Source organism: Thalassophryne amazonica, chromosome 14 (assembly GCF_902500255.1).
Source record: "Thalassophryne amazonica chromosome 14, fThaAma1.1, whole genome shotgun sequence".
NCBI classification, from domain to species: Eukaryota; Metazoa; Chordata; class Actinopteri; order Batrachoidiformes; family Batrachoididae; genus Thalassophryne; species Thalassophryne amazonica.
The window spans coordinates 98,146,616-98,173,115 of record NC_047116.1 but is presented as its reverse complement, the minus strand read 5'-3'; the positions used below and the strand labels follow the sequence as shown (position 1 = coordinate 98,173,115).

Here is a 26,500-nt window from a genome sequence, read left to right as displayed (position 1 = left end):
GAAACAGGGAACTCCTCCACCAGAACCAGGGAACTCCTCCACCAGAACCAGACACCTCCTCCACCAGAACTAAACAACTCCTCCACCAGAACCAGAGAACCCCTCTACCAGAATAAGACAACTCATCCACCAGAACCAGACACCTCCTCCACCAGAACTAAAAAACTCCTCCACCAGAACCAGAGAACTCCTCCACCAGAACCAGGCAACTCCTGCACCAGAACTAGACAACTCCTTCACCAGAACCAGGGACCTCCACCACTAGAACCAGGGAACTCCTGCACCAGAACCAGACAACTCCTCCTCCAGGACCAGAGAACTCCTCCTCCAGGACCAGAGAACTTGTCCCCTAGAACCACAGACTCCTCAACAAGAATCAGAGACATCTTCCACCATACACAGCGTCATGTTGTCTTCACGCCATCCTTGAATCTGATAGATCCAACACTGACCAAACACTAACAAATCCACCGCTCAGGTTTAAACACTGTTAAAGTGTTTCATAGATAAAAGTTAGCAGGAACCAGACCCTGAACCCAAGCTGCAGGATAATATCCATACTGTTTCCAGACTGGGTGGATCCTGATGCTGGTGTGAAGACAGCTTGGGGCTGCAGTGAGTCCTGATTCGATCTTCATGTCACAGCCAGTGTTGAACTTCTTGGCTATTATCAATAAATAAAACTATCTGCTTCTGCAGATCCGGACACATTTTACTGAGAGCAGCAGGTGGCCCACGAGTCGACCGCCATCTCATTACTATCTTATTCCACTGAAACCTGGACAAACCAATGGACCTCTTAAAATCTTGACTGTTGTATTCGTGTTTGTGGGACTTTTACTGCAGGATGTCTGGAGACTGGATCAGAACCTGAAAGTGAATCAGTCACAGCTGCCACATGGCATGTTGGAAAAGTTTCAGTTTCAGTGGACCTGCAGGATCCAGGTTGGAGTTCTACCTTCCTTGTCTGACATTATTACCTAGAATTATCAGTGCACAGGTGTTCCTGTGGAACGGGGTCCTTGAACCAGGACTATGAACTGTCCACAGCCATGCACGAGGCTCCAGTAAGGGCATCTACCTCCTCTGTGACCTTCAACCCCACAAACCCACCCGCATGAAAGAGAAAAAGGATCCAGTTGTGGATTTCCTTCCAAAGGAATCCATAAAAGAGCAAAAGTGGCACAAAGGCAATGATGCTGAAAAAGAATGATTCAGAGGTTTTAGAGAAGTTAATGAAGTACCAGACCATAAATAATTATCAAGTCAAAGACATGTCACTCTTCACTGTCATTCTGTCTTTGAGTGTTTCCTTTTTATGGGAAATGGCACCCCTCCACATTCCACATTAGTCCATATGTAGGTGCACACAGACCCGAACATGTAATCTGTTTGCATGAACGATGATCAAATGAGAAGAGACTCCTGTTGTGACTTTGCAAACCTGTGACTGGCCAACACTGCTGGAAGAAAGCTGGAGATGGATCCAGCTTTGGTATAAGTCCAGTCAGATTTTGGCACAATTCTAAAGTCATTTAAATGCCAGCAAATAAGACAAGGCAAATTTTGTAAGCACTCATGGAACTCCTTCAGCATGATGTTTATCAAGTCTGTGACAAAACCAGAACCATGGCCAATAAAAAGAAGCCCAACAGCCAATGAAAATGTCAATTTCAATTTCATTTAATTTATATGGTGCCAAATCACAACAAAGCTGCCTCAAGGTGCTTCACACAAGTAAGGTCTAACCTTACCAACCCTCAGAGCAAGAACACAGGAGACAGTGCTAAGAAAAAACTCCCTCTGATGATTTGAGAAAGAAACTTCAAGCAGACCAAACTCAAAGGGGTGACCCTCTGCTTGGGCCATGATACAGACACAAATTACAGAACAATTTACAAAACAATTTACAAAATGAATATACAGGAAATGTTGCCAGTGCACAGGACAGGAGGGTTTCTGAAACAGACACCACACCCATCTCTGGATGGAGCTGCACCTCAAACAGAGAGAAAAAAGAAAATCAGGCATCAGAAAGACAACAAATACAATCTAATTTGTCAGCATTAAACAACAAGAAAAACAGAAGAAATACTAAAGTGATCGCCGGCCACTAGCCCTAAGCTTCCCTGAAAGACCCAGACTTTAGATAAAGTTGAGGCCGCAGAACGCGCCATTTACTAATAAAATGATTTTAAATGAGGGGGTGCATTCCGGCGCCACTGGACCATTTCCTGTTGGTTCATCGTGCTGCCCCGGTGGCTCTGGTGGCTGCCCTTCCTGGCCCCTGTGCCCTTCTGCTGCCCTTTTTCTCCTGGTTTCTCCTGGGGCCCTGCGTCCTGGACCCATTTCCATCGCTGCTTGCGGTCGGCTGTATAGCTTCGACGTGCCTGAGTGGTCCATGTCATATGGTAAGGTTCTGTACTTTAGTCTTGACCCAACACACCAGCCACAGTAGTGATCAGATATTTAGCTGTGATCTGGGTCTCTGTGTGTGGATGGTTGTGTGTTTGTGGCCGTCACCACAATTCGGTTTTGGGTGCTCTTAAGGGGATTAACACTCTGGTGTCCTAGATTAGGGTATGGATGCTCACTAACTAGAGAACAGACTGTCGCTGTCACTGTTTGTTCATGTCTGGTTGTTTGTCCTGGTATGTTGTATGGTTGGGGCCCCGTCTCCTTGGTGTCTCACTTCACAGTTATTGTCTTCACCACTTGTCTCTCGTTCTTGTCTGTCTTTGTGTTGTTTTGGTGGTCAGTCCCTCCTGATAGAAGTTGTCAGTCGGCTTTGAGTAGGATGTTGTAGGCTGATCGGGAAGGACGGATGGGGTTCACACACGCACACCACGTTCAGTCACACACTACATACCTTCTGTCTTGCAAGAATAAATTGCATACATGTGTATTAATGTTTATAAATGGTTCTGCCAGTGTGGAATTTACCATTAATATATATGCAGACAGGGGAAAAAAAAGATTTTAAAAGAGTAAAAAGCATAGAAACATACTATGCCAGTATGCTAGCCATACGAAAGGGAAAATAAGTGTGTCTTAAGCCAGTGAAGAGATGCCAAAATGGGTGTAATGTGGTCAAACTTTCTGCTTCGTGTCAAAAGTCTGGCTGCAGCATTTTGAACCAATTGGAGAGCCCTAATGCTGGACTGTGGTAAACCAGAAAATAGAACATTACAGTAGTCCAATCTAGAAGAGACAAACGCATGGATCAGGGTCTCAGCATCAGCCATAGACAGGATGGGACGAATCTTCACTATATTTCGCAGGTGTAAGAAAGCAGTCTTCATAATATTGCTAATGTGGAGGTCAAAGGACAATGTAGGATCAAAAATTACCCCAAGATTCCTGACATTATCAGTATGATGTATGACACACGAGCCTAGGCTGAGCATTAGCTGGTCAAATTGATGCCGATGTCTCACTGGACCAAGAACCATCATTTCAGTTTTATCAGAGTTTAAAAGTAGGAAGTTGTTAGACATCCAGCTTCTCACTGATGCAAGGCAATCTTCTAAGGATTTTATGTGAACGAGATTATCAGCAGTTATCGGCATGTGTAACTGAGTATCATCAGCATAGCAGTGAAAGGTAATCCCAAAATGCCGCAATATGTGCCCAAGGGGTGCAATATAATGGGAGAAAAGCAGGGGGCCTAAGACGGAGCCCTCTGGAACCCCAAATTTCATGTCACTAAGGTTAGAGGTAGTGTTACTGTACAAAACACAGTGAGAACGACTGGTCACATATGACGTCAGCCATGCAAGGGCACTCCCAGTAATCCCAAAATGATTTTCCAGCCTATCAAGTAGAATATGATGATCCACTGTATCAAATGCAGCACTGAGATCTAACAGCACCAGAACCGTAGTGGTGTCTCAATCCATTACAAGCAGAAGATCATTCACCACTTTAGTGAGCGCCGTCTCTGTGGAATGATATTTTCTAAAAGCAGACTGCAGTGGCTCAAAGAGATTATTCTCAGTAAGATAGTTCACGAGCTGCCGTGACACCACTTTTTCCAGAATTTTAGAGCAAAATGATAGATTTGATATCGGCCGATAGTTTGTCACTAGAGATTAGGTTTCTTAAGTAATGGTTTAATCACTGCAGATTTGAAACATTTAGGAACAGATCCAGAAGTTAAAGAAAGATTAATAATTTCCAGCACAGTCGGCCCAAGAGTGGACCACAGGTCCTTAAACAGTTTTGTTGGTATAGGATCAAATAAACAGGTTGTGCTTTTTGTAGACATTACGAGTTTCTTCAGCACGCCTAGTGAGATACTATCAAATTCTGTAAATCTAGGTAATACCTCAGTAATGGCGCCCACCTCAATAGCAGGGTGTAGTGGCTGGATTATGTGTAACCTGATGTCTTCTATTTTCTTCTTGAAGTAATCTAAGAAATTCAAACTACAGGTGGGTGTCCATGAATAAGTGTTGCCACCGTGTCGAACAGGAACTTTGAATTATGCTTGTTTTGTTGATCAAATCAGAGTAGTAAGTTCGCTTTGTAGCCAATAATGCATGTTTATAGTCTAAGATAGCATCACGCCACACGAGGTGGAATACTTCTAATTTTGAACGACGCCACTTACGTTCTAGACCTCTTGCTTTATGCTTGAGGTCACGCAGATAATCATTGAACCAAGGTGACTGTGTTTTGGGGGGAGCGTGGTTTTAATAAAGGTGGAGCAATCACGTCGAGTGTAGTTTTGAGCACTGAGTTTAAACAATCAACAAGACTGTCTACTGATTGTGCATTTTCCAAACGTGAAGCTATCAGGCAGTCCAGCTTTGAGTTCAGTTGTAGTTGAGGAGTTGATGTGTCTTCGTAATGTTACCCTTCCTGTAGAGCTCTAACTATGTTCACAGACAATATGGCGGCGCCTTCCCCAGTAGGGTGAAGGCCATGTGGCATCAGCAAGCCATGGCGGCCCCAGAACGAACGCCAGTTATCAATTAAACTAAAGCCTTACTGTTTACAAAATTGCACCCCGATCTGTACTGTATTGATTCCACACAATCCATTACAGTCAGTGGTGTTACGCACCTCTGAAGCTGGTGTGCAATCTGCCAATAAATACCAAGACGTTTTGTAGTACTCACAGTTTATTTTCAGACTGTGGCTGACGACATGACCGAGGTGAGAGCCTTAAAGCCGCGATTCATGCTGTATTTATCCATTCACGTGGGTTGAAGATGACATAATCTTTTAGAAGTCATGACATGAAGGATCACCTACAATGAGTGCTGTCATTTTTCGAGTGTAAGGTGGCAGCTTATGCACACAGAAAACCACAAGACACCCCCTTCGCTGCCAACACTCACTCACACACACACACACACACACACACACACACACACACACACACACACACACACACACACACACACACACACACACACACACACACACACACACACACACACACAGAGCCACACTCGTAAGGTGCTTCATGTCCAGGGTCATTTTTTTCTGGATTTAATCTAACCTACTGGACCACAGTAAGACACGTATGACAGTGTCCAGTGGATCACACTAGAAAATAATATGGCTTCAAATCACCAGTTGTCGCTGCTCTCTATGTAAAGATGTAAAGACGCTCTAACCCATCAGGTCTTAACCACAGAGGACCAGCCTCCACCATGAAACACCAACATCCACACCACCAGGATCCCACCAGCAGATCCTCTGACTGACTGGTGAAGAGGTATGTTATCTGACAACAAACCACTGATCTGTTTTTGAATTCTTATGACTGCTCTGCCATTGTCCTTTTCCCATCATCCATTGTGCATCTTCCTTCACTGATACTAGAAGAATAACAGACTGATTTGTTTGGAATGTGACGTCACAGTCAAGCTGCAATCAAATGTGTCCAGCAGGTCTGGACGCAGTGAGCGGTGTGTGAGCTTCACTGTACCAGTGGCTGGGACTGACCGTGAGCTTGTGCTGCTGAACTGTGCGAGTATCCAAGAGCCAGGAGGGCCGTCTCTACCAGCTGAGAGAACAGGATGTCCTTCCGGACCAGGACGAACTCAGCATGCTCTTCTCTTCCGTCGCATCCTTCCATCTGCACCCCTCCATCAGACGACTCCACCACACAGAAGACCGGAATCATCAGACCTGTTGGACGAGACAGAAAAGGACACGTACAGTCCCCTCCCAAAGAACTGGAACTTTGTGTTTACCCTGAAGACATTCAGGTTTGACATCAAATGGACATAAGAAGACAACCTAGGATGTTAATTTGTGTATTTATGTCTATATGATTAAACAACATAGAATGTAGCACCTTTAGAATCTACGGGTGACTGTGGGAGTGAATAATGTAACAGGTGATACACCTCTGATTGATAAGCTCTGCTCCACCTTGTTGAGATAGGCTCCACCCCCAGGACCCACCACATAATTCTCCATATCACATATCAGTAAAAATTGACTCAGAAAACATTGTGTCATCAGCATAAAGGAGTCAAACTCCCGGTTGCTTTCATGCGCTCATCGCTTTCACGTTGCAATGCCTGCAAATGTTATTTACTTCTGCATGTGTGATTTTACGATGATGATGCTGTTATTCTCACGTGTGAAGTCAGCAAACACACATACACAAAGTCAGCAAACAAAAGGTTTAGAGTAGATTATTATTGTTTCTGGAGTGAACCACTGGTGTATAAAGATGGTTCATGGTGTATTTGTACAGTGAAAGATCACTGCTGTATAGTTGGTATGTAGTGTATTGACCCCCCAGTTTCAAAAGGAACCTTCCTGTAGTCTCCCCCAGGACACCACCGGGAAAGGGTTTCAATCAGACGAGGCGTTCTTTACTTAGAGCATGGAAATGAAAAAGATGGCCTCCACAGTGGCCATACTGGAAAATAGACAATGGCCACCAGGAAGGACGTCCTTTAGTTGTTGTGCAGGCAAACGCCCACGTGGACGGATGGTCACCAGTACAGGGTGAAAAAATAATGTGAGTGGGGGAATAAGATAAAGGTACACCTTAGACAGATCAAGAACACCCACAAAGGAGATACAAATAAGAATAACTGTGTATTGATGAAATACTTTAATCCAAAGTGTTGTACAATGATGCCTCACATTCAGTCACATACACACACACACACACACACACACACACTGATGTCAGAGTGATGCCACACAAAAGTCCAAAGGGAGCAATTTAGGGATGAAGATCTTTCCCCAAGAGACATGACCTTAACACGAACCCAAACCCTGACACATCCACCGCGCTGGCTGCAAAAAGATCAACAACCACAGTGCAGAAGACACCAGCTGCAACTTCTACCGAGTCCCTCTGAAGTGGCTGAAAACAGACTCCAGCCAAAGCCGACCGTCCGCCTAATCAGTTCATAATCCTTAATCACTTCTGAGTCTAATATTCTGCCTTAGACAGCTGAGACAACACAAAGATTGTCTTTGAAATGTTACAGAGGAATCGCTACTCCTTACTTAGCATTTTCAAACAATATTTAGAAATATTTCCACTGCACCATTCCCAGAATTCCCATTCCGTCCCTGCCTTTTTGGCTCAATGCAGGAGTATTTTTCATCCTGCCTTTTTCCTAAAAGGCTTTTGGTTTGAGGCCACCTGTCAATTCATTAAAGCGCTCTAAAGATGTGACGCACTGCCAGCATCAGGCATCGTCCCAGCTCTAATAAGACGGCCGCAGCACATCACATATGCCACCTCCTTTTCCCAGCCCGCACACGTGCTCCTCCATAAACACAGGAGGTGCATGCCGCCTCCCCACAGACCCATCCCACCCGTCGTTTTAATCAGTCCAGTCCTACGTTTCTATTTCCTCCTCATTAATCACTCTGCTCCCAGTCCTCCAGGCGCTCATGGAGTGAATTACACACTGGAGTGCAATGCCAATCCAAGTAAGTGAATTTGCCCCTACAGGGAAATATAACCGTCAGCACAGAGCTGCTCCTCGGATCAGTCCTCCTCTCACTGCTGTTCCCTCTGTGTTCTCTGTCCACGCCTCAGAGCGCCTTACCTGTTTCCACCAATTCCTCCACCGACTCAGTAATCTGCTCAGGATGATGTTCTGTGGCCTCTCACATCATCTCCCATGAGACAAACTGACTGCTGAGTCCAAACAGGATGACTTACCTGAGTCTGGATGTCTGGACTTTGGTCTGTGCACAGAACAACTCAAGCAGACGTTTTGGCATTTCTGCAGGTCTCCAAAAATCAGCACAGCAAGCCTCCTGCTCCAGCCCACTGGTAGTTTCCAACTCCTCTGAAAATCCTTGCAGGTGGACAGCTCACCTGGTGGTACCTTCAAGCTGAGTCTAGTTGGTCCCAATAGATGCAGATACTGAAAAAACATCTCCAAACCTGGATCTAGAAAGCAGCCTCAGCATTCTTTTTCTGGGTCTGCATACACATTTAGAGATATGGTGAGGATCTTAGCTCTCATCCTGAGAGACAGGGTGAGGACCTGTGGACTCGCCCACAGAGACTGGGTGAGGACCTGTGGACTTACCCACAGAGACAGGGTGAGGACCTGTGGACTCACCCACAGAGACTGGGTGAGAAACTGTGGACTCGCCCACAGAGACAGGGTGAGGACCTGTGGACTGACCCACAGAGACAGGGTGAGGACCTATGGACTTGCCCACAGAGACTGGGTGAGGACCTGTGGACTTACCCACAGAGACAGGGTGAGGACCTGTGGACTCCCCACAGAGACTGGGTGAGAAACTGTGGACTCGCCCACAGAGACAGGGTGAGGACCTGTGGACTGACCCACAGAGACTGGGTGAGGACCTATGGACTTGCCCACAGAGACTGGGTGAAGACCTGTGGACTTACCCACAGAGACAGGGTGAGGACCTGTGGACTTGCCCACAGAGGCAGGGTGAGGACCTATGGACTCGCCCACAGAGACTGGGTGAGAAACTGTGGACTCGCCCACAGAGACAGGGTGAGGACCTGTGGACTGACCCACAGAGACTGAGTGAGGACCTATGGACTTGCCCACAGAGACTGGGTGAAGACCTGTGGACGTACCCACAGAGACAGGGTGAGGACCTGTGGACTGACCCACAGAGACAGGGTGAGGACCTATGGACTTGCCCACAGAGGCAGGGTGAGGACCTGTGGACTCGCCCACAGAGGCAGGGTGAGGACCTGTGGACTCGCCCACAGAGACAGGGTGAGGACCTGTGGACTCGCCCACAGAGGCAGGGTGAGGACCTGTGGACTCGCCCACAGAGACTGGGTGAGGACCTATGGACTTGCCCACAGAGACTGGGTGAGGACTTGTGGACTCGCCCACAGAGGCAGGGTGAGGACCTGTGGACTCGCCCACAGAGACTGGGTGAGGACCTCAGGTATGCAGAAGGAGCTCTAAATGGAACAGTATCTGCTTCAGGCAGAAAGGAGCCATTTGACTTTGATTAATATTATAATTAGGATGTCTCCTGGAGCATTTGCAGGTTTGTAGTTAGTAAATCCAAGAAGGAAGAAACTCCATAATAGAGCCAAAAAATGTCAAAGGGGAAAATGCTTCCAAAATGCTATGGAATGAGCTTGACATCCCCTCAAAGGAGACAGAAGATGTGAGTGGGGAAAGGGCAACCAAACCACTGGGAAAATGGAAGGACAGATGATTGAAGTCAGATTAAATACCAACTGACGTTAAATGTATTCCTGGGGCCAGAGCACCCGACACTGCCTCTCACATTACAGTGCTGACACTACAAAAAGGCAGACAGACAAAGGAATACAACACAAGATATATAGTGAGGAAAATAAGTATTTGAACACCCTGCGGTTTTGCAAGTTCTCCCACTTAGAAATCGTGGAGGGGTCTGAAATTTTCATCTTAGGTGCATGTCCACTGTGAGAGACATAATCTAAAAAAAAATAAAAAAATCCGGAAATCACAATGCATGATTTTTTTTAATAATTTATTTGTATGTTACTGCTGCAAATAAGTATTTGATCACCTACCAATCAGCAAGAATTCTGTCTCTCACAGACCTGTTCATTTTTCTTTAAGAAGCCCTCTTATTCTGCACTCTTTACCTGTATTAATTGCACCTGTTTGAACTTGTTACCTGTATAAAAGACATCTGTTCACACAGTCAGTCAATCACACTCCATCCTGTCCAACATAGCCAAGACCAAAGAGCTGTCTAAGGACACCAGGGACAAAACTGTAGACCTGCACAAGGCTGGGATGGACTACAGGACAACAGGCAAGCAGCTTGGTAGAAGACAACAACTGTTATGATTATTTATTATAAAGTGGAAGAAACACAAGATGACTGTCAATCTCCCTCGGTCTGGGATTCCATACAAGATCTCACTTTGTGGGCTAAGGATGATTCTGAGAAAGCTCAGAACTACACAGGAGGACCTGGTCAATGACCTGAAGAGAGCTGGGACCACAGTCACAAAGATTACATTAGTAACACATGATGCTGTCATGGTTTAAAATCCTGCAGGGCAGCAAGGTCCCCCTGCTCATGCCAGCACATGTCCAGGCCCATTTGAAGTTCACCAGTGACCATCTGGATGATCCAGAGGAGGCATGGGAGAAGGTCATATGGTCAGATGAGACCAGAATAGAGCTTTTTGGAATCAACTCCACTTACCATGTTTAGAGGATGACAACAACCCCAAGAAAACCATCCCAACCGTGAAGCATGGGGGTGGAAACATCATACTCTGGGGGTGCTCCTCTGCAAAGGGGACAGGACGACTGCACCGTATTGAAGGGTGGATGGGGTCATGTATTGCAAGATTTTGGCAAACAACCTCCTTCCCTCAGTAAGAGCATTGAAGATGGGTCATGGCTGGGTCTTCCAGCATGACAATGACCCCAAACACACAGCCAGGGCAACTAAGGAGGGGCTCCGTAAGAAGCATTTCAAGGTCCTGGAATGGCCTGGCCAGTCTCCAGACCTGAACTCAATAGAAAATCTTTGGAGGGAGCTGAAACTCCAAACCTGAAAGATCTGGAGAAGATCTGTATGGAGGAGTGGACCAAAATCCCTGCTGCAGTGTGTGAAAACCTGGTGAAAAACTACAGGAAACGTTTGACCTCTGTAATTGTAAACAAAGGCTACTGTACCAAATATTAACATTGATTTTCACAGGTGTTCAAATACTTATTTGCAGCAGTAACATACAAATAAATTATTAAAAAATTATACATTGTGATTTCCAGATTTTTTTTTTTGATTATGTCTCTCACAGTGGACATGCACCTAAGATGAAAATTTCAGACCCCTCCATGATTTCTAAGTGGGAGAACTTGCAAAACCGCAGGGTGTTCAAATACTTATTTTCCTCACTGTAACCACATTGTTATTTACGTCGGTGCCAGTGATGTTAGAATCAAGCACTCTGAGGTCACAAAAATGGACATAGAGAGGACTTGTGACCTTACCAGAAAGATGTGTTGACATCAATTAATAGTCTCTGGTCCCCTCCCCTCGCTGGGTACTGATGAGGCGTTTAGCAGGTTGACATCGTTAAATAGGTGGCTGGCACAATTTTGTAGACAGCAAGGCTTTAGATTTATTGATAACTGATGTCTTATTCAGGGCTGCTGTGGTTTGCTGATGCTAGACGGCCTTCACCTTACTGGGGAAGGTGCCACCATCTTATCTATGAACATAGATAGAGCTCTACAGGGAGGGTAACATTAGGACTCTACAGCAGGTCACAAAGCAGGTGATTAGAGAACCTGCAGGGCTTATGACAAATGTGGGGTAGAATCCATGAGCTTAGTGGGGGAAATTAGCGCAGAAAAGCCACTATGGGAATAGTGCAGTTTATATGGCAGGGAGGGACATTTGTCAAGTGGAAACTGTGGTCTGTTTCCACAGACGTGTCCATAAAATTTATAGAGGGATATGCTTTCCAAACTTAATACCCATTCCTACCTTGGATCACATTAAAATTGAGGATGGTCCGCTTACTGTTCCTGCAATATCAAATATTTTGTTTGATACCTACAACCAGTAGGGGTGGTGGCCAAGTGGATAATGCACTTGGTTTCGGTGTGCAAGGGGCCCGGTTCGAATCCCACCCCTACCACGTTTCTCGTCAGGAAGGGCATCCAGCGTAAAACTTGTGCCAATTCAACATGCAGATCCACCTTGGATTTGCTGTGGCGACCCCAAGTACAAAAAACAAAGAAGCAGCCTAAGAGACTTACTTACTACAACCCGTGTGGAATTTCTTAAATCTAAACTTAATTTTAGAGATCATATATATGCTACTCTGGAACCACCCCTAAATCCCAAAAGTCCAAGTGTTAATCGCACTGAGGTCCATAGTTTGGGTTTCACTAATATAAGATCACTGTCCTCAAAATCACTGGTGAGTAATTATCTAATTATGGAACACCACTTATATATGATTAGTTTATGTAAAACGTGGCTTAAACCTACTGCTGAAGCCTGCCCACCGGTGTACACATTCAGTCACATCCCTCATGATACAAAGAAAAGTGGGGGTGTTGCTCAAATTTATGAATCTGGATTTACTTTCTTAGCTGTTGGGCATATAAAATATAATTCATTTGAATATCTGATTCTCTGTTCTGCCCAGAATACAACAGTCAATGTCAGAATAATAAAAATAAACCATGCTATTTTGTCAACGTATACAGGCCCCTGGGCCCATTTTCTGAAATCTTAGAAGAATTTGATGAGTTTATCTCTAATGTGTCAAACCATGCAGATAACATTCTGATTATTGGTGACTTCAACATTCATATAAATAAGCCTTTTGACCCCCTCTACAAATTATGGCTGTATTAGGATTCCAGCAATGCATTCGGGGTTCAACACACATTAGTGGAAATACCCTGGATTTGGTCCTCGTTCATGGTATTGCTGCCACAAATGTCGACATCGTGCCTCTTATGTCAGTGGTCTCAGATCACTCACTTATTAAGTTTACAGTCTCATTGCCGTGTTTAGTGGAACAACAACCTTATTTATCATTGTGGTGACAAATCAGCTATGATTGAACTCAGAGCTAGACTGCTGAATATCTTAGCGTAACTTTTGGAAAAAAAAAACATTCAGTAGACAGTTTTGTGGACAGCTTCAACTCAGTGTTCACTAGGGATGGGTCATCTCTGGACATAAATAGAAATAAACAAAATCTATAGTTTTTGTCAAAAGCATTTCCTTTCAGACATTAATGAGACAAATGTAACTCCATAGCCTCTGCTATGGAGTTACATTTGTCTGCTGAGATCTTGCAGCCGGTTGTGCTGCATGTCAACATCAGTGTAATTCATAAAGCACGGAGGACATCTCATTTTGGTGGGAAAAAAATGGTTTTGGTCTCCTGTAGTTTGTTGTCTGTATTTCTACGTTTGGATACCCAACCTTAGTACTCACAACTACACTCAACATGATTGCTCCACCTTTATTAAAACCACCCCCCCACCCAAAAAAAACCCACAGTCACCTTGGTTCAGTGATTACTTGCGTGCCCTCAAGCATAAGGCTAGAGGTCTAGAACGGAAATGGTGTAGTTCAAAATTAGAAGTATTCCACCTTGCATGGTGTGATGCTATCTTAGACTATAAGCCCGCATTACTGGCTACAAAGTGGACCTACTACTCAGATTTGATCAACAAAAACAAGCATAACTCATGTTAAACATATCCCAGCATGCCTTAACCCAGCCACTACACCCTGCTACTGAGGTGGAAGCCACTACTGAGGTATTACCTAGATTTACAGAATTTGATAGTATCTCACTAGACATGCTGACAAAACTCGTCAACAAAAAGCACAACCTGTTTATTTGATCCTATACCAACAAAACTGTTTAAGGACCTGTGGTCCACTCTTGGGCCGACTGTACTGGAAATTATTAATCTTTCTTTAACTTCTGGATCTGTTCCTAAATGTTTCAAATCTGCAGTGATTAAACCATTACTTAAAAAACCTAATCTCTAGTGACAAACTATCGGCCGATATCAAATCTATCATTTTGCTCTAAAATTCTGGAAAAAGTGGTGTCACGGCAGCTCGTGGACTATCTTACTGAGAATAATCTCTTTGAGCCACTGCAGTCTGCTTTTAGAAAATATCATTCCACAGAGACGGCTCTCACTAAAGTGATGAATGATCTTCTGCTTGTAATGGATTCGGACACCACTACTTTTCTGTTGCTGTTAGATCTCAGTGCTGCATTTGATACAGTGGATCATCATATTCTACTTGATAGGCTGGAAAATCATTTTGGGATTACTGGGAGTGCCCTTGCATGGCTGACGTCATATGTGACCAGTCGTTCTCACTGTGTTTTGTACAGTAACACTACCTCTAACCTTAGTGACATGAAATTTGGAGTTCCACAGGGGACCAGCTTGCTTTTGCATTGATTTCTCCCTTGCTTTTCTCCCTTTATATAGCACCCCTTGCTATGCTGATGATACTCAGTTATACCTGCTGATAACTGCTGGTAATCTTGTTCACATAAAATCCTTAGAAGATTGCCTTGCATCAGTGAGAAGTTGGATGTCTAAAAACTTCCTACTTTTAAACTCTGATAAAACTGAAATGATGGTTCTTGGTCCAGTGAGATATTGGTATCAGTTTGACCAGCTAACACGTAGCCTAGGCTCGTGTGTTATACATCACACTGACAAAGTGAGGAACCTTGGGATAATTTTTGATCCCACGTTGTCCTTTGACCTCCACATTAGCGATATTACTAGGACTGCTTTCTTCCACCTGTCTGTGGCTGATGCTGAGACCCTGATCCATGCATTTATCTCTTCTAGATTGGACTACTGCAAAAGGGCGAAACGTATTTATAAAACCCAACTTTACAAGGTGAATTCATGAGGTAGCATCTCTTTCCCACATTAATTTTCATCAGATTTGCCAGATTTTTACTTTTGATTTTTTTTTTTTGACATTTGTTTTTATTACATGTATCTCTAGAAAGGTTGGGCATGTCGGGGGAGTGGAAACAGTTTTCTCAGGTTTCCTCAAGCCTTTTAAACCAAGAAATGCATGAAAGGGTGTAACGTGATATAAAATGTTCAGTAATTCTTTTATTTCATCTTTTCCTAAACAAACCAGTAAAATATTTCAGAAAATGTGTTTTTTTTTTAGCTGCAAGTCATGTTCATGAATCAGATGTAACGTTGGTCACATGGAAGGTTTCACAGCCCTGAAGCCAGCGCTGCCAAGTGCCTGATGATTTGTTCTGTACTGCAGTCAGTACGTTAGTGAGCTGACTCCCCCTGTATACCTGGAGGTCACAATCAGCATTCTTTGCTAGCTTTCAGAGGATTTTGAAATAAAGTTTGAGGAAATTTTCATGCACCCTTATCTTGTAACATCAGTCACACTCATATTTTTGTTTTCATAAAAAAACAGAAGCATCTTTTCTTTCCTGTCTAAATACCTCAAGACCTTAACTGTGCTCACACACGTGATTAGGGACTTACGGTTTTAACGTTTGGTGTGAGACTGGTGGAAATGGCTCAGACTCCTTACAATGTAACGTCTGTCACAGTGAAACTGCTCAAATGCATAAAAGATGGCAGACAACAAGCATAGACCTGCTCCCTGCCAACCACAGCTGGCCAGATCCAGAACTCCCGCCAGCAGAAACCCAGGTCTGTATCCAGATCAAAATCAAATCACCTGGATCAAAGGAATTTAGATCGAAGGCAAGACCTTGCACTTGTTTCAACTCAGGTCCTGTAATCTATACTCGACTTCTATACAGAAAAACTCTGTGTCAGTGATTAATCATAATTATTGATATAAGGCTTTCCCAGGATTCAAAGCACAGAAGAAAACAAACTCCAGTAATAAAAGAACAAATGCCAGGAACAAAAAAATGATGCTGCAACAATGTACAAAACCTCAAATTGAAGGGCAAATAACACAGATAAAGTCCTCAGAGCTGATGATGAGCCAGCTGGTTGACCTCTGACCCACAAACTCAAAAACCTCATTACTGATCATGACTGGAACCAAAACCTGTTAATGGCACATTTTTTTCTTCTCAAACACAAACTGGCTGGACACACTGAAACAGTGATGAGTCACGTGATGAAGACTTCTGTGGAATCCGGAACACAAACTTTAACTTTTTGTGGATCATATGTGAGGGAGGCGGGGCAGTGGCCAAAAATCACCAACATGACAAAAACAAAACTCTCATCTTCAAAAAGCTGCTTTGATCAATTTCAGAATATTAATCATGATCACCCATTATTTACACCTGTTACAAAACAATAACATTTAATACCTCATTTTTTAAAATAATTATTTCAATAAAGTTAATTCATGAGCAAAGTATATAGTCAGGAATCATCAAGAAATTTAAATACGTTTCAGGAAAGTTAGAGATTATCAGAAATGACGGCAGTTTTACCACAAAAATAGAAATGTATACACACACACACACACACACACACATACACATACACGGGAAACAAACACAACTTTCCCTGTGAATGCACTGATCAATAAGCCAGAGTGAGTGACATAAATCAAATTTATATGGATCAATCCTCTTTTATTTGTTGGGCCGAGCCTTCCACACATTTCTAGATTAACACCAAAAGAGTTTCTCACTGTCACGTCACTACGCCGTGCACGCCGCTGTGCACACTGCCGTGCACTCACACTCGCACAGTCTGTGGGTTTGTTTCCTCCAACACCAGCATCACATGGTCACTTTTGTCTTAATTCATACCACAACTCTGAGCAGAGTTTCACACACTTACATTTGTCTTTATGTGCTGTGTGTGTTTACGTGCTGCATTTTGAGGGGTTTTGTTGTTTTATTTTTACTCAAACAGGGTTTTGTTTCCATTCAGCATTTTTCATGAACACATTAAGACTCGTCCTCGTGCTCCTCTCTTACTGCACTCGTGTGCGTTCAGACGCATCGACACTAAACGTGTTCACATTTTAAAGCTGCTCGTGTTTTAAAATCCAGACTTTGACATCCTGAAGACATCTGGTCTACGCACGTGTGAGAGTAAGCTGTGGTGCGCCAAGTTGAAGTGCAGCACCAAAGTGAGGTAACAACTAACCCACCGGCTTTGGTTTGGTTTGTGCAGAGCCATCAGGCGGTGTCATGTGCTGGAGGTATTAATGGACTATACAGTACATCCAGAAAGTATTCACTGCACTTCTCTATTTCCACATTTTCTTAAGTTACAGCCTCATTCCAAAATGGAATAAATTTATTTGTCCCCTCAAAATTCTCTTCACAACACCCCATAATGACAACATGAAAAATGTTTTTTTTTAAATTTTTGCAAATTTATTAAAAATAAAAAACTAATAAATCACATGTCCATAAGTATTCACAGCCTTTGCTCAGTACTTTGTTGATGCACCTTTGGCAGCAATTCCAGCCTCAAGTCTTCTTGAATATGATGCCACAAGCTTGCTGCACCTATCTTTGGACAGTTTGGCCCATTCCTCTTTGCAGCACCTCTCAAGCTCCATCAGGTTGGATGTGGAGCGTCGGTGCACAGACATTTTCAGGTCTCTCCAGAGATGTTCAGTCAGATTCAGGTCTGGGCTCTGGCTGGACCACTCAAGGACATTCACAGAGTTGTCCTGAAGACACTCCTTTGATATCTTGGCTGTGTGTTTAGGGTCATTGTCCTGCTGAAAGATTAACCGTCGCCCCAGTCTGAGGTCCAGAGCGCTCTGGAGCAGGTTTTCATCCAGGATGTCTCTGTACATTGCTGCATTCATCTTTCCCTCAATCCTGACTAGTCTCCCAGTTCCTGCTGCTGAAAATCATCCCCACAGCATGATGCTGCCACCACCATGCTTCACTGTAGGGATGGTGCCTGGTTTCCTCCAAACATGACACCAAAGAGTTCAATCTTTGTCTCATCAGACCAGAGAATTTTGTTTCTCCTGGTCTGAGAGTCCTTCAGGTGCCTTTTGTCAAACTCCAGGTGGGATGCCATGTGCCTTTTACATAATTTCTCCACTGTGAGATCAATAAAGTATATCTGAAAGAGTGGCTTCCATCTGGACACTCTACCATACAGGCCTGATTGGTGGATTGCTGTAGAGATGGTTGTCCTTCTAGAAGGTTCTCCTCTCTCCACAGAGGAATGCTGGAGCTCTGAGAGAGTGACCATTGGGTTCTTGGTCACCTCCCTGACTAAGGTCCTTCTCCCGATCTCTCATTTTAGACGGGCGGCCAGGTCTAGGAAGAGTCCTGGTGGATCTGAACTTCTCCCATTTACAGATGATGGAGGCCACTGTGCTCATTGGGACCTTCAAAGCAGCAGAAATGTTTCTGTTCCCTTCCCCAGATTTGTGCCTCCAGACAATCCTGTCTCAGAGGTCTACAGACAATTCCTTTGACTTCATGCTTGGTTTGTGCTCTGACTGTCAACTGTGGGACCTTATATGTAGACAGGTTGCAAAGGCTGTGAATAATTACCTACATGTGATTCCTTAGCTTTTTTATTATTATTTTTAATCAAATGGCAAAAATAAAAAATAAAAAGAACATTTTTTTTACACATCATTATGGGGTATTGTGTAGGAAAAAAATACTTTCATCCATTTTGGAATAAGGCTATAAGATAACAAAATGTGGAAAAAGTGGAAGAGCTGTGAATACTTTCTGGATGCTCTGTATGTCTGGGGTACTTTGGAGTTTGAGGTGACACTTCTGTTCTGTCAGTGTTGACCTGAGTGGTCGGAGGTTTCCAGTCCATTTTAAACTACGTCTTTCTCTATGTCTTCATGATCTGAGACATGGAAGACACTGACACTTCTTTCTTACACTCGACAATCAAATACAGAGTGAAATTACAAAACCCTGTTTTTTGTGTGTTTCTAGTTATTGAGTTTTTATGATTTCAAACGTCAGCATACCTTCAACTTTTAATGAATGTTCAAGAGTAATTTCTGACAGTAACAGTAACCAGTTTGCATTGTTGCCACCAGACCTCGGGGTGACTCTGGATCAGGTTGTTGTTTACCTCCCAGGGGTCTCTGTGGGGCCCCGTTGTGACGTAGACGTGGACCAGTCGGGCTCCCGTTCAGTTCCAAGCGCCCCTTTTTCACGGGCGGAGGGAGGTTGCTGGGGTCTGGACTTCCTCCCCTCCTCTCAGGGCTGTCCTGTGTCGTGGGACTCTCCAGTCCTCGCTCCATCCTCCCCCAGACCCCCAGAGGAGCTCCAACCAGAGAGAAGGAGTCTGGAAACAAAGGAGTACAGACAGTCATAAAGCCGTGAATCTGCAAAAAAAGTCATAAAAACAAGGTTCAGGTTCCTGTGACACATCAGGAGAGGACAGGTGCAGAGCTGAGGACAGGTGCAGAGGTGAAGACAGGTGGAGAGGTGAGGACAGGCACAGAGGTGAGGACAGGTGGAGAGGAAAGGACGGGTGTAGAGGTGAGGACAGGTGGAGAGGAAAGAACAGGTGGAGAGGTGAGGACACTTGGAGAGGTGTGCTCAATCCTCCACACTGACCAGCTCACTCTTTGCACTGACTCATACAACATACAACTTTACGTTTTTATCATTTTCACTTATCAACAAATATGAAGCAAAGAGACCACGTTAACAAACGTGACATTCTGAAAATGATTATAACTCAATTGGCAACCATTAAGTGTGCAAAAATTGGCAAAAGTCAGCCAGTTACACAGGAAAATGATGCACATATTTTCTTTGAATTCATTTGGAAGAGTAGCTCAAGGGATGCTTGCAGGTCCACACGGTCAGAGTGCCTTCCCCAGGTCCACACAGTCACAGTGTCTTCCCCAGGTCCACACGGTCACAGTGTCTTCCACAGGTCCACACAGTCACAGTGTCTTCCACAGGTCCACACGGTCACAGTGTCTTCCACAGGTCCACACAGTCACAGTGTCTTCATCGGGTCCACACGGTCACAGTGTCTTCCACAGGTCCACACAGTCACAGTGTCTTCCCCAGGTCCACACGGTCACAGTGTCTTCCACAGATCCACACACAGGTCCACACAGTCACAGTGTCTTCCACAGGTCCACACGGTCACAGTGTCTTCCACAGGTCCACACAGTCACAGTGTCTTCATCGGGTCCACACGGTCACAGTGTCTTCCACAGGTCCACACAGTCACAGTGTCTTCCCCAGGTCCACACGGTCACAGTGTCTTCCACAGATCCACACGGTCACAGTGTCTTCCACAGGTCCACACGGTCACAGTGTCTTCCACAGGTCCACACGGTCACAGTGTCTTCCACAGGTCCACACGGTCAGAGTGCCTTCCCCAGGTCCACACAGTCACAGTGTCTTCCCCAGGTCCACACAGTCACAGTGTCTTCCCCAGGTCCACACAGTCACAGTGTCTTCCCCAGGTCCACACGGTCAGAGTGCCTTCCCCAGGTCCACACAGTCACAGTGTCTTCCCCAGGTCCACACAGTCACAGTGTCTTCCCCAGGTCCACACAGTCACAGTGTCTTCCCCAGGTCCACACAGTCACAGTGTCTTCCCCAGGTCCACACGGTCACAGTGTCTTCCACAGGTCCACACAGTCACAGTGTCTTCCACAGGTCCACACGGTCACAGTGTCTTCATCGGGTCCACACGGTCACAGTGTCTTCCACAGGTCCACACAGTCACAGTGTCTTCATCGGGTCCACACTGTCACAGTGTCTTCATCGGGTCCACACGGTCACAGTGTCTTCCACAGGTCCACACAGTCACAGTGTCTTCATCGGGTCCACACTGTCACAGTGTCTTCATCGGGTCCACACGGTCACAGTGTCTTCCACAGGTCCACACAGTCACAGTGTCTTCATCGGGTCCACACTGTCACAGTGTCTTCATCGGGTCCACACGGTCACAGTGTCTTCCACAGGTCCACACAGTCACAGTGTCTTCCACAGGTCCACACGGTCACAGTGTCTTCCACAGGTCCACACAGTCACAGTGTCTTCATCGGGTCCACACGGTCACAGTGTCTTCATCGGGTCCACACGGTCACAGTGTCTTCCACAGGTCCACACGGTCAGAGTGCCTTCCCCAGGTCCACACGGTCAGAGTGCCTTCCCCAGGTCCACACGGTCACAGTGTCTTCATCGGGTCCACACGGTCACAGTGTCTTCATCGGGTCCACACGGTCACAGTGTCTTCCACAGGTCCACACAGTCACAGTGTCTTCATCGGGTCCACACTGTCACAGTGTCTTCATCGGGTCCACACGGTCACAGTGTCTTCCACAGGTCCACACAGTCACAGTGTCTTCATCGGGTCCACACTGTCACAGTGTCTTCATCGGGTCCACACGGTCACAGTGTCTTCCACAGGTCCACACAGTCACAGTGTCTTCCACAGGTCCACACGGTCACAGTGTCTTCCACAGGTCCACACAGTCACAGTGTCTTCATCGGGTCCACACGGTCACAGTGTCTTCCACAGGTCCACACAGTCACAGTGTCTTCATCGGGTCCACACTGTCACAGTGTCTTCATCGGGTCCACACGGTCACAGTGTCTTCCACAGGTCCACACAGTCACAGTGTCTTCATCGGGTCCACACTGTCACAGTGTCTTCATCGGGTCCACACGGTCACAGTGTCTTCCACAGGTCCACACAGTCACAGTGTCTTCATCGGGTCCACACTGTCACAGTGTCTTCATCGGGTCCACACGGTCACAGTGTCTTCCACAGGTCCACACAGTCACAGTGTCTTCCACAGGTCCACACGGTCACAGTGTCTTCCACAGGTCCACACAGTCACAGTGTCTTCATCGGGTCCACACGGTCACAGTGTCTTCATCGGGTCCACACGGTCACAGTGTCTTCCACAGGTCCACACGGTCAGAGTGCCTTCCCCAGGTCCACACGGTCAGAGTGCCTTCCCCAGGTCCACACGGTCACAGTGTCTTCATCGGGTCCACACGGTCACAGTGTCTTCCACAGGTCCACACAGTCACAGTGTCTTCATCGGGTCCACACTGTCACAGTGTCTTCCACGGGTCCACACGGTCACAGTGTCTTCCACAGGTCCACACAGTCACAGTGTCTTCATCGGGTCCACACGGTCACAGTGTCTTCATCGGGTCCACACGGTCACAGTGTCTTCATCGGGTCCACACGGTCAGAGTGCCTTCCCCAGGTCCACACGGTCACAGTGTCTTCATCGGGTCCACACGGTCACAGTGTCTTCATCGGGTCCACACGGTCACAGTGTCTTCATCGGGTCCACACGGTCAGAGTGCCTTCCCCAGGTCCACACAGTCACAGTGTCTTCCACAGGTCCACACGGTCACAGTGTCTTCCACAGGTCCACACAGTCACAGTGTCTTCATCGGGTCCACACGGTCACAGTGTCTTCATCGGGTCCACACGGTCACAGTGTCTTCCACAGGTCCACACGGTCAGAGTGCCTTCCCCAGGTCCACACGGTCAGAGTGCCTTCCCCAGGTCCACACGGTCACAGTGTCTTCATCGGGTCCACACGGTCACAGTGTCTTCCACAGGTCCACACAGTCACAGTGTCTTCATCGGGTCCACACTGTCACAGTGTCTTCCACGGGTCCACACGGTCACAGTGTCTTCCACAGGTCCACACAGTCACAGTGTCTTCATCGGGTCCACATGGTCACAGTGTCTTCATCGGGTCCACACGGTCACAGTGTCTTCATCGGGTCCACACGGTCAGAGTGCCTTCCCCAGGTCCACACGGTCACAGTGTCTTCATCGGGTCCACACGGTCACAGTGTCTTTATCGGGTCCACACGGTCAGAGTGCCTTCCCCAGGTCCACACGGTCACAGTGTCTTCATCGGGTCCACATGGTCACAGTGTCTTCCCCAGGTCCACACGGTCACAGTGTCTTCATCGGGTCCACACTGTCACAGTGTCTTCCACGGGTCCACACGGTCACAGTGTCTTCCACAGGTCCACACAGTCACAGTGTCTTCATCGGGTCCACACGGTCACAGTGTCTTCATCGGGTCCACACGGTCACAGTGTCTTCCACAGGTCCACACAGTCACAGTGTCTTCATCGGGTCCACACGGTCACAGTGTCTTCATCGGGTCCACACGGTCACAGTGTCTTCATCGGGTCCACACGGTCAGAGTGCCTTCCCCAGGTCCACACGGTCACAGTGTCTTCATCGGGTCCACACGGTCACAGTGTCTTCCCCAGGTCCACACGGTCACAGTGTCTTCATCGGGTCCACACTGTCACAGTGTCTTCCACGGGTCCACACGGTCACAGTGTCTTCATCAGGTCCACACTGTCACAGGGTCTTCATCGGGTCCACACTGTCACAGTGTCTTCCACGGGTCCACACGGTCACAGTGTCTTCCACAGGTCCACACAGTCACAGTGTCTTCATCGGGTCCACACGGTCACAGTGTCTTCATCGGGTCCACACGGTCACAGTGTCTTCCACAGGTCCACACAGTCACAGTGTCTTCATCGGGTCCACACGGTCACAGTGTCTTCATCGGGTCCACACGGTCACAGTGTCTTCATCGGGTCCACACGGTCAGAGTGCCTTCCCCAGGTCCACACGGTCACAGTGTCTTCATCGGGTCCACACGGTCACAGTGTCTTCCCCAGGTCCACACGGTCACAGTGTCTTCATCGGGTCCACACTGTCACAGTGTCTTCCACGGGTCCACACGGTCACAGTGTCTTCATCAGGTCCACACTGTCACAGGGTCTTCATCGGGTCCACACTGTCACAGTGTCTTCCACGGGTCCACACGGTCACAGTGTCTTCCACAGGTCCACACAGTCACAGGGTCTTCATCGGGTCCACACTGTCACAGTGTCTTCCACGGGTCCACACGGTCACAGTGTCTTCATCAGGTCCACACTGTCACAGTGTCTTCCACAGGTCCACACAGTCAGAGTGCCTTCCACGGGTCCACACGGTCACAGTGTCTTCATCAGGTCCACACTGTCACAGTGTCTTCCACAGGTCCACACAGTCAGAGTGCCTTCCACGGGTCCACACGGTCACAGTGTCTTCATCAGGTCCACACTGTCACAGTGTCTTCCACAGGTCCACACTGTCACAGTGTCTTCCACAGGTCCACACAGTCACAGTGCCTTCCACGGGTCCACACGGTCACAGTGTCTTCATCGGGTCCACACGGTCACAGTGTCTTCCACGGGTCCACACTGTCACAGTGTCTTCATCAGGTCCACACTGTCACAGTGTCTTCCACAGGTCCACACAGTCAGAGTGCCTTCCACGGGTCCACACAGTCACAGTGTCTTCATCGGGTCCACACTGTCACAGTGTCTTCCACGGGTCCACACGGTCAGAGTCCCTTCCACAGGTCCACACGGTCATGATATCTTCATCGGGTCCACATGGTCACAGTACCTTACATGGGTCCACGTGGTTATAGTGTCTTCCACAGGTCCACACAGTCACAGTGCCTTTGCAGAAGAAGCTGGATTTGTGTGTTTCTCGTCTCACTAATACCATCATGTCATGTCATCATGATTTTACTGATCCTTGTGAAGTCTTCAGACTTTTAAGAGAACTCTTCAAGAATGTCATAATTAGTGTTCAATAATGTGTTAGAAATGAAAAGGTATAAAAGTATTGAGACAATTCCTGGTTTTCTTTCAGGAAGTGCTGCAGAGAAGAACAAATTAATCCAGTCTGAAATTTGTGTGTCTTTTGAGGATGATTGTGGCTCTTATGTGGAACAGGTCTGAACCTGTTTCCACAACAATGGCTATCAAAGCTCAGCGACATCTCAGCATCGTTCTTTAAACCTGTTTGACCTCACAGATAAAGAATGTTATGGTGCAGAGCATGTTTGCCTCCTTCCCCCCTGCAGATAAGACGCCCAACTCCAGCCGTGTGTTTACAATGTTGCTGCTGCTATTGTTGTGATTTGTTGTTGTTGATGTTGTTGTTGTTGTTATGTTTGTTGTTGCTGATGTTGCTGTTGTTGTTGATGTTGTTGTTGTTGATATTGCTGTTGTTGATGATGTTGTGGTTTGTTGTGTTTTGTTGCTGTGGTCGTTTGTTGCTGATGTTGTTGTTGATGTTGTTGTGGTGGTTTGTTGTTGTTGATGTTGTTGTGATTTGTTGTTGTTGATGTTGTGGTTTGTTGTTGTGATTTGTTGTTGATATTGAAATCTTGGAGTCATTTTTGATCAGGATATGTCATTCAAAGCGCATATTAAACAAATATGTAGGACTGCTTTTTTGCATTTACGCAATATCTCTAAAATCAGAAAGGTCTTGTCTCAGAGTGATGCTGAAAAACTAATTCATGCATTTATTTCCTCTAGGCTGGACTACTGTAATTCATTATTATCAGGTTGTCCTAAAAGTTCCCTAAAAAGCCTTCAGTTAATTCAAAATGCTGCAGCTAGAGTACTGACGGGGACTAGAAGGAGAGAGCATATCTCACCCATATTGGCCTCTCTTCATTGGCTTCCTGTTAATTCTAGAATAGAATTTAAAATTCTTCTTCTTACTTATAAGGTTTTGAATAATCAGGTCCCATCTTATCTTAGGGACCTCATAGTACCATATCACCCCAATAGAGCACTTCGCTCTCAGACTGCAGGCTTACTTGTAGTTCCTAGGGTTTGTAAGAGTAGAATGGGAGGCAGAGCCTTCAGCTTTCAGGCTCCTCTCCTGTGGAACCAGCTCCCAATTCAGATCAGGGAGACAGACACCCTCTCTACTTTTAAGATTAGGCTTAAAACTTTCCTTATTGCTAAAGCTTATAGTTAGGGCTGGATCAGGTGACCCTGAACCATCCCTTAGTTATGCTGCTATAGACGTAGACTGCTGGGGGGTTCCCATGATGCACTGTTTCTTTCTCTTTTTGCTCTGTATGCACCACTCTGCATTTAATCATTAGTGATCGATCTCTGCTCCCCTCCACAGCATGTCTTTTTCCTGGTTCTCTCCCTCAGCCCCAACCAGTCCCAGCAGAAGACTGCCCCTCCCTGAGCCTGGTTCTGCTGGAGGTTTCTTCCTGTTAAAAGGGAGTTTTTCCTTCCCACTGTAGCCAAGTGCTTGCTCACAGGGGGTCGTTTTGACCGTTGGGGTTTTACATAATTATTGTATGGCCTTGCCTTACAATATAAAGCGCCTTGGGGCAACTGTTTGTTGTGATTTGGCGCTATATAAAAAAATTGATTGATTGATTGATTGATTGATGTTGTTGATGTGGTTTGTTGTTGTTGTTGATTATGTTGTTGTTATGGTTTGTTGTTGTTGATGATGTGGTTTGTTGTTGTGATTTGTTGTTGTGGTGGTTTGTTGTTGTTGATGTTGTTGTGGGTTTTTTGTTGTGTTTTGTTGCCATTGTTGTGGTTTGTTGTTGGTGTTGTTGTTGATGTTGTGGTTTGTTGTTGTTGATGATGTTACTGTTGTTGTTGTTGTTGATGTTGTTGTTGTGGTTTGTTGTTGGTGTTGTTGTTGGTGTTGTTGTTGATGTTGTTGTGGTTTGTTGTTGTTGCTGTGGT

The 26,500-nt window shown here is 45.9% G+C and overlaps 1 protein-coding gene across 1 annotated transcript in view; it reads right to left on the bottom strand.

Moving 5' to 3' along the window:
• Positions 1–26,500, bottom strand: part of satb2 (SATB homeobox 2) — a 154,164-nt gene that overhangs the window by 97,644 nt on the left and 30,020 nt on the right. Inside the window, exons 2-3 of the mRNA XM_034186105.1 lie at positions 19,029–19,244; positions 5,959–6,144 (exon numbers count right to left, since the gene is read on the bottom strand). Coding sequence (XP_034041996.1) covers positions 5,959–6,144; positions 19,029–19,200 — 358 coding nt within the window. The 5' untranslated portion in view covers positions 19,201–19,244. The remainder of the gene's footprint in view (positions 1–5,958; positions 6,145–19,028; positions 19,245–26,500) is intronic.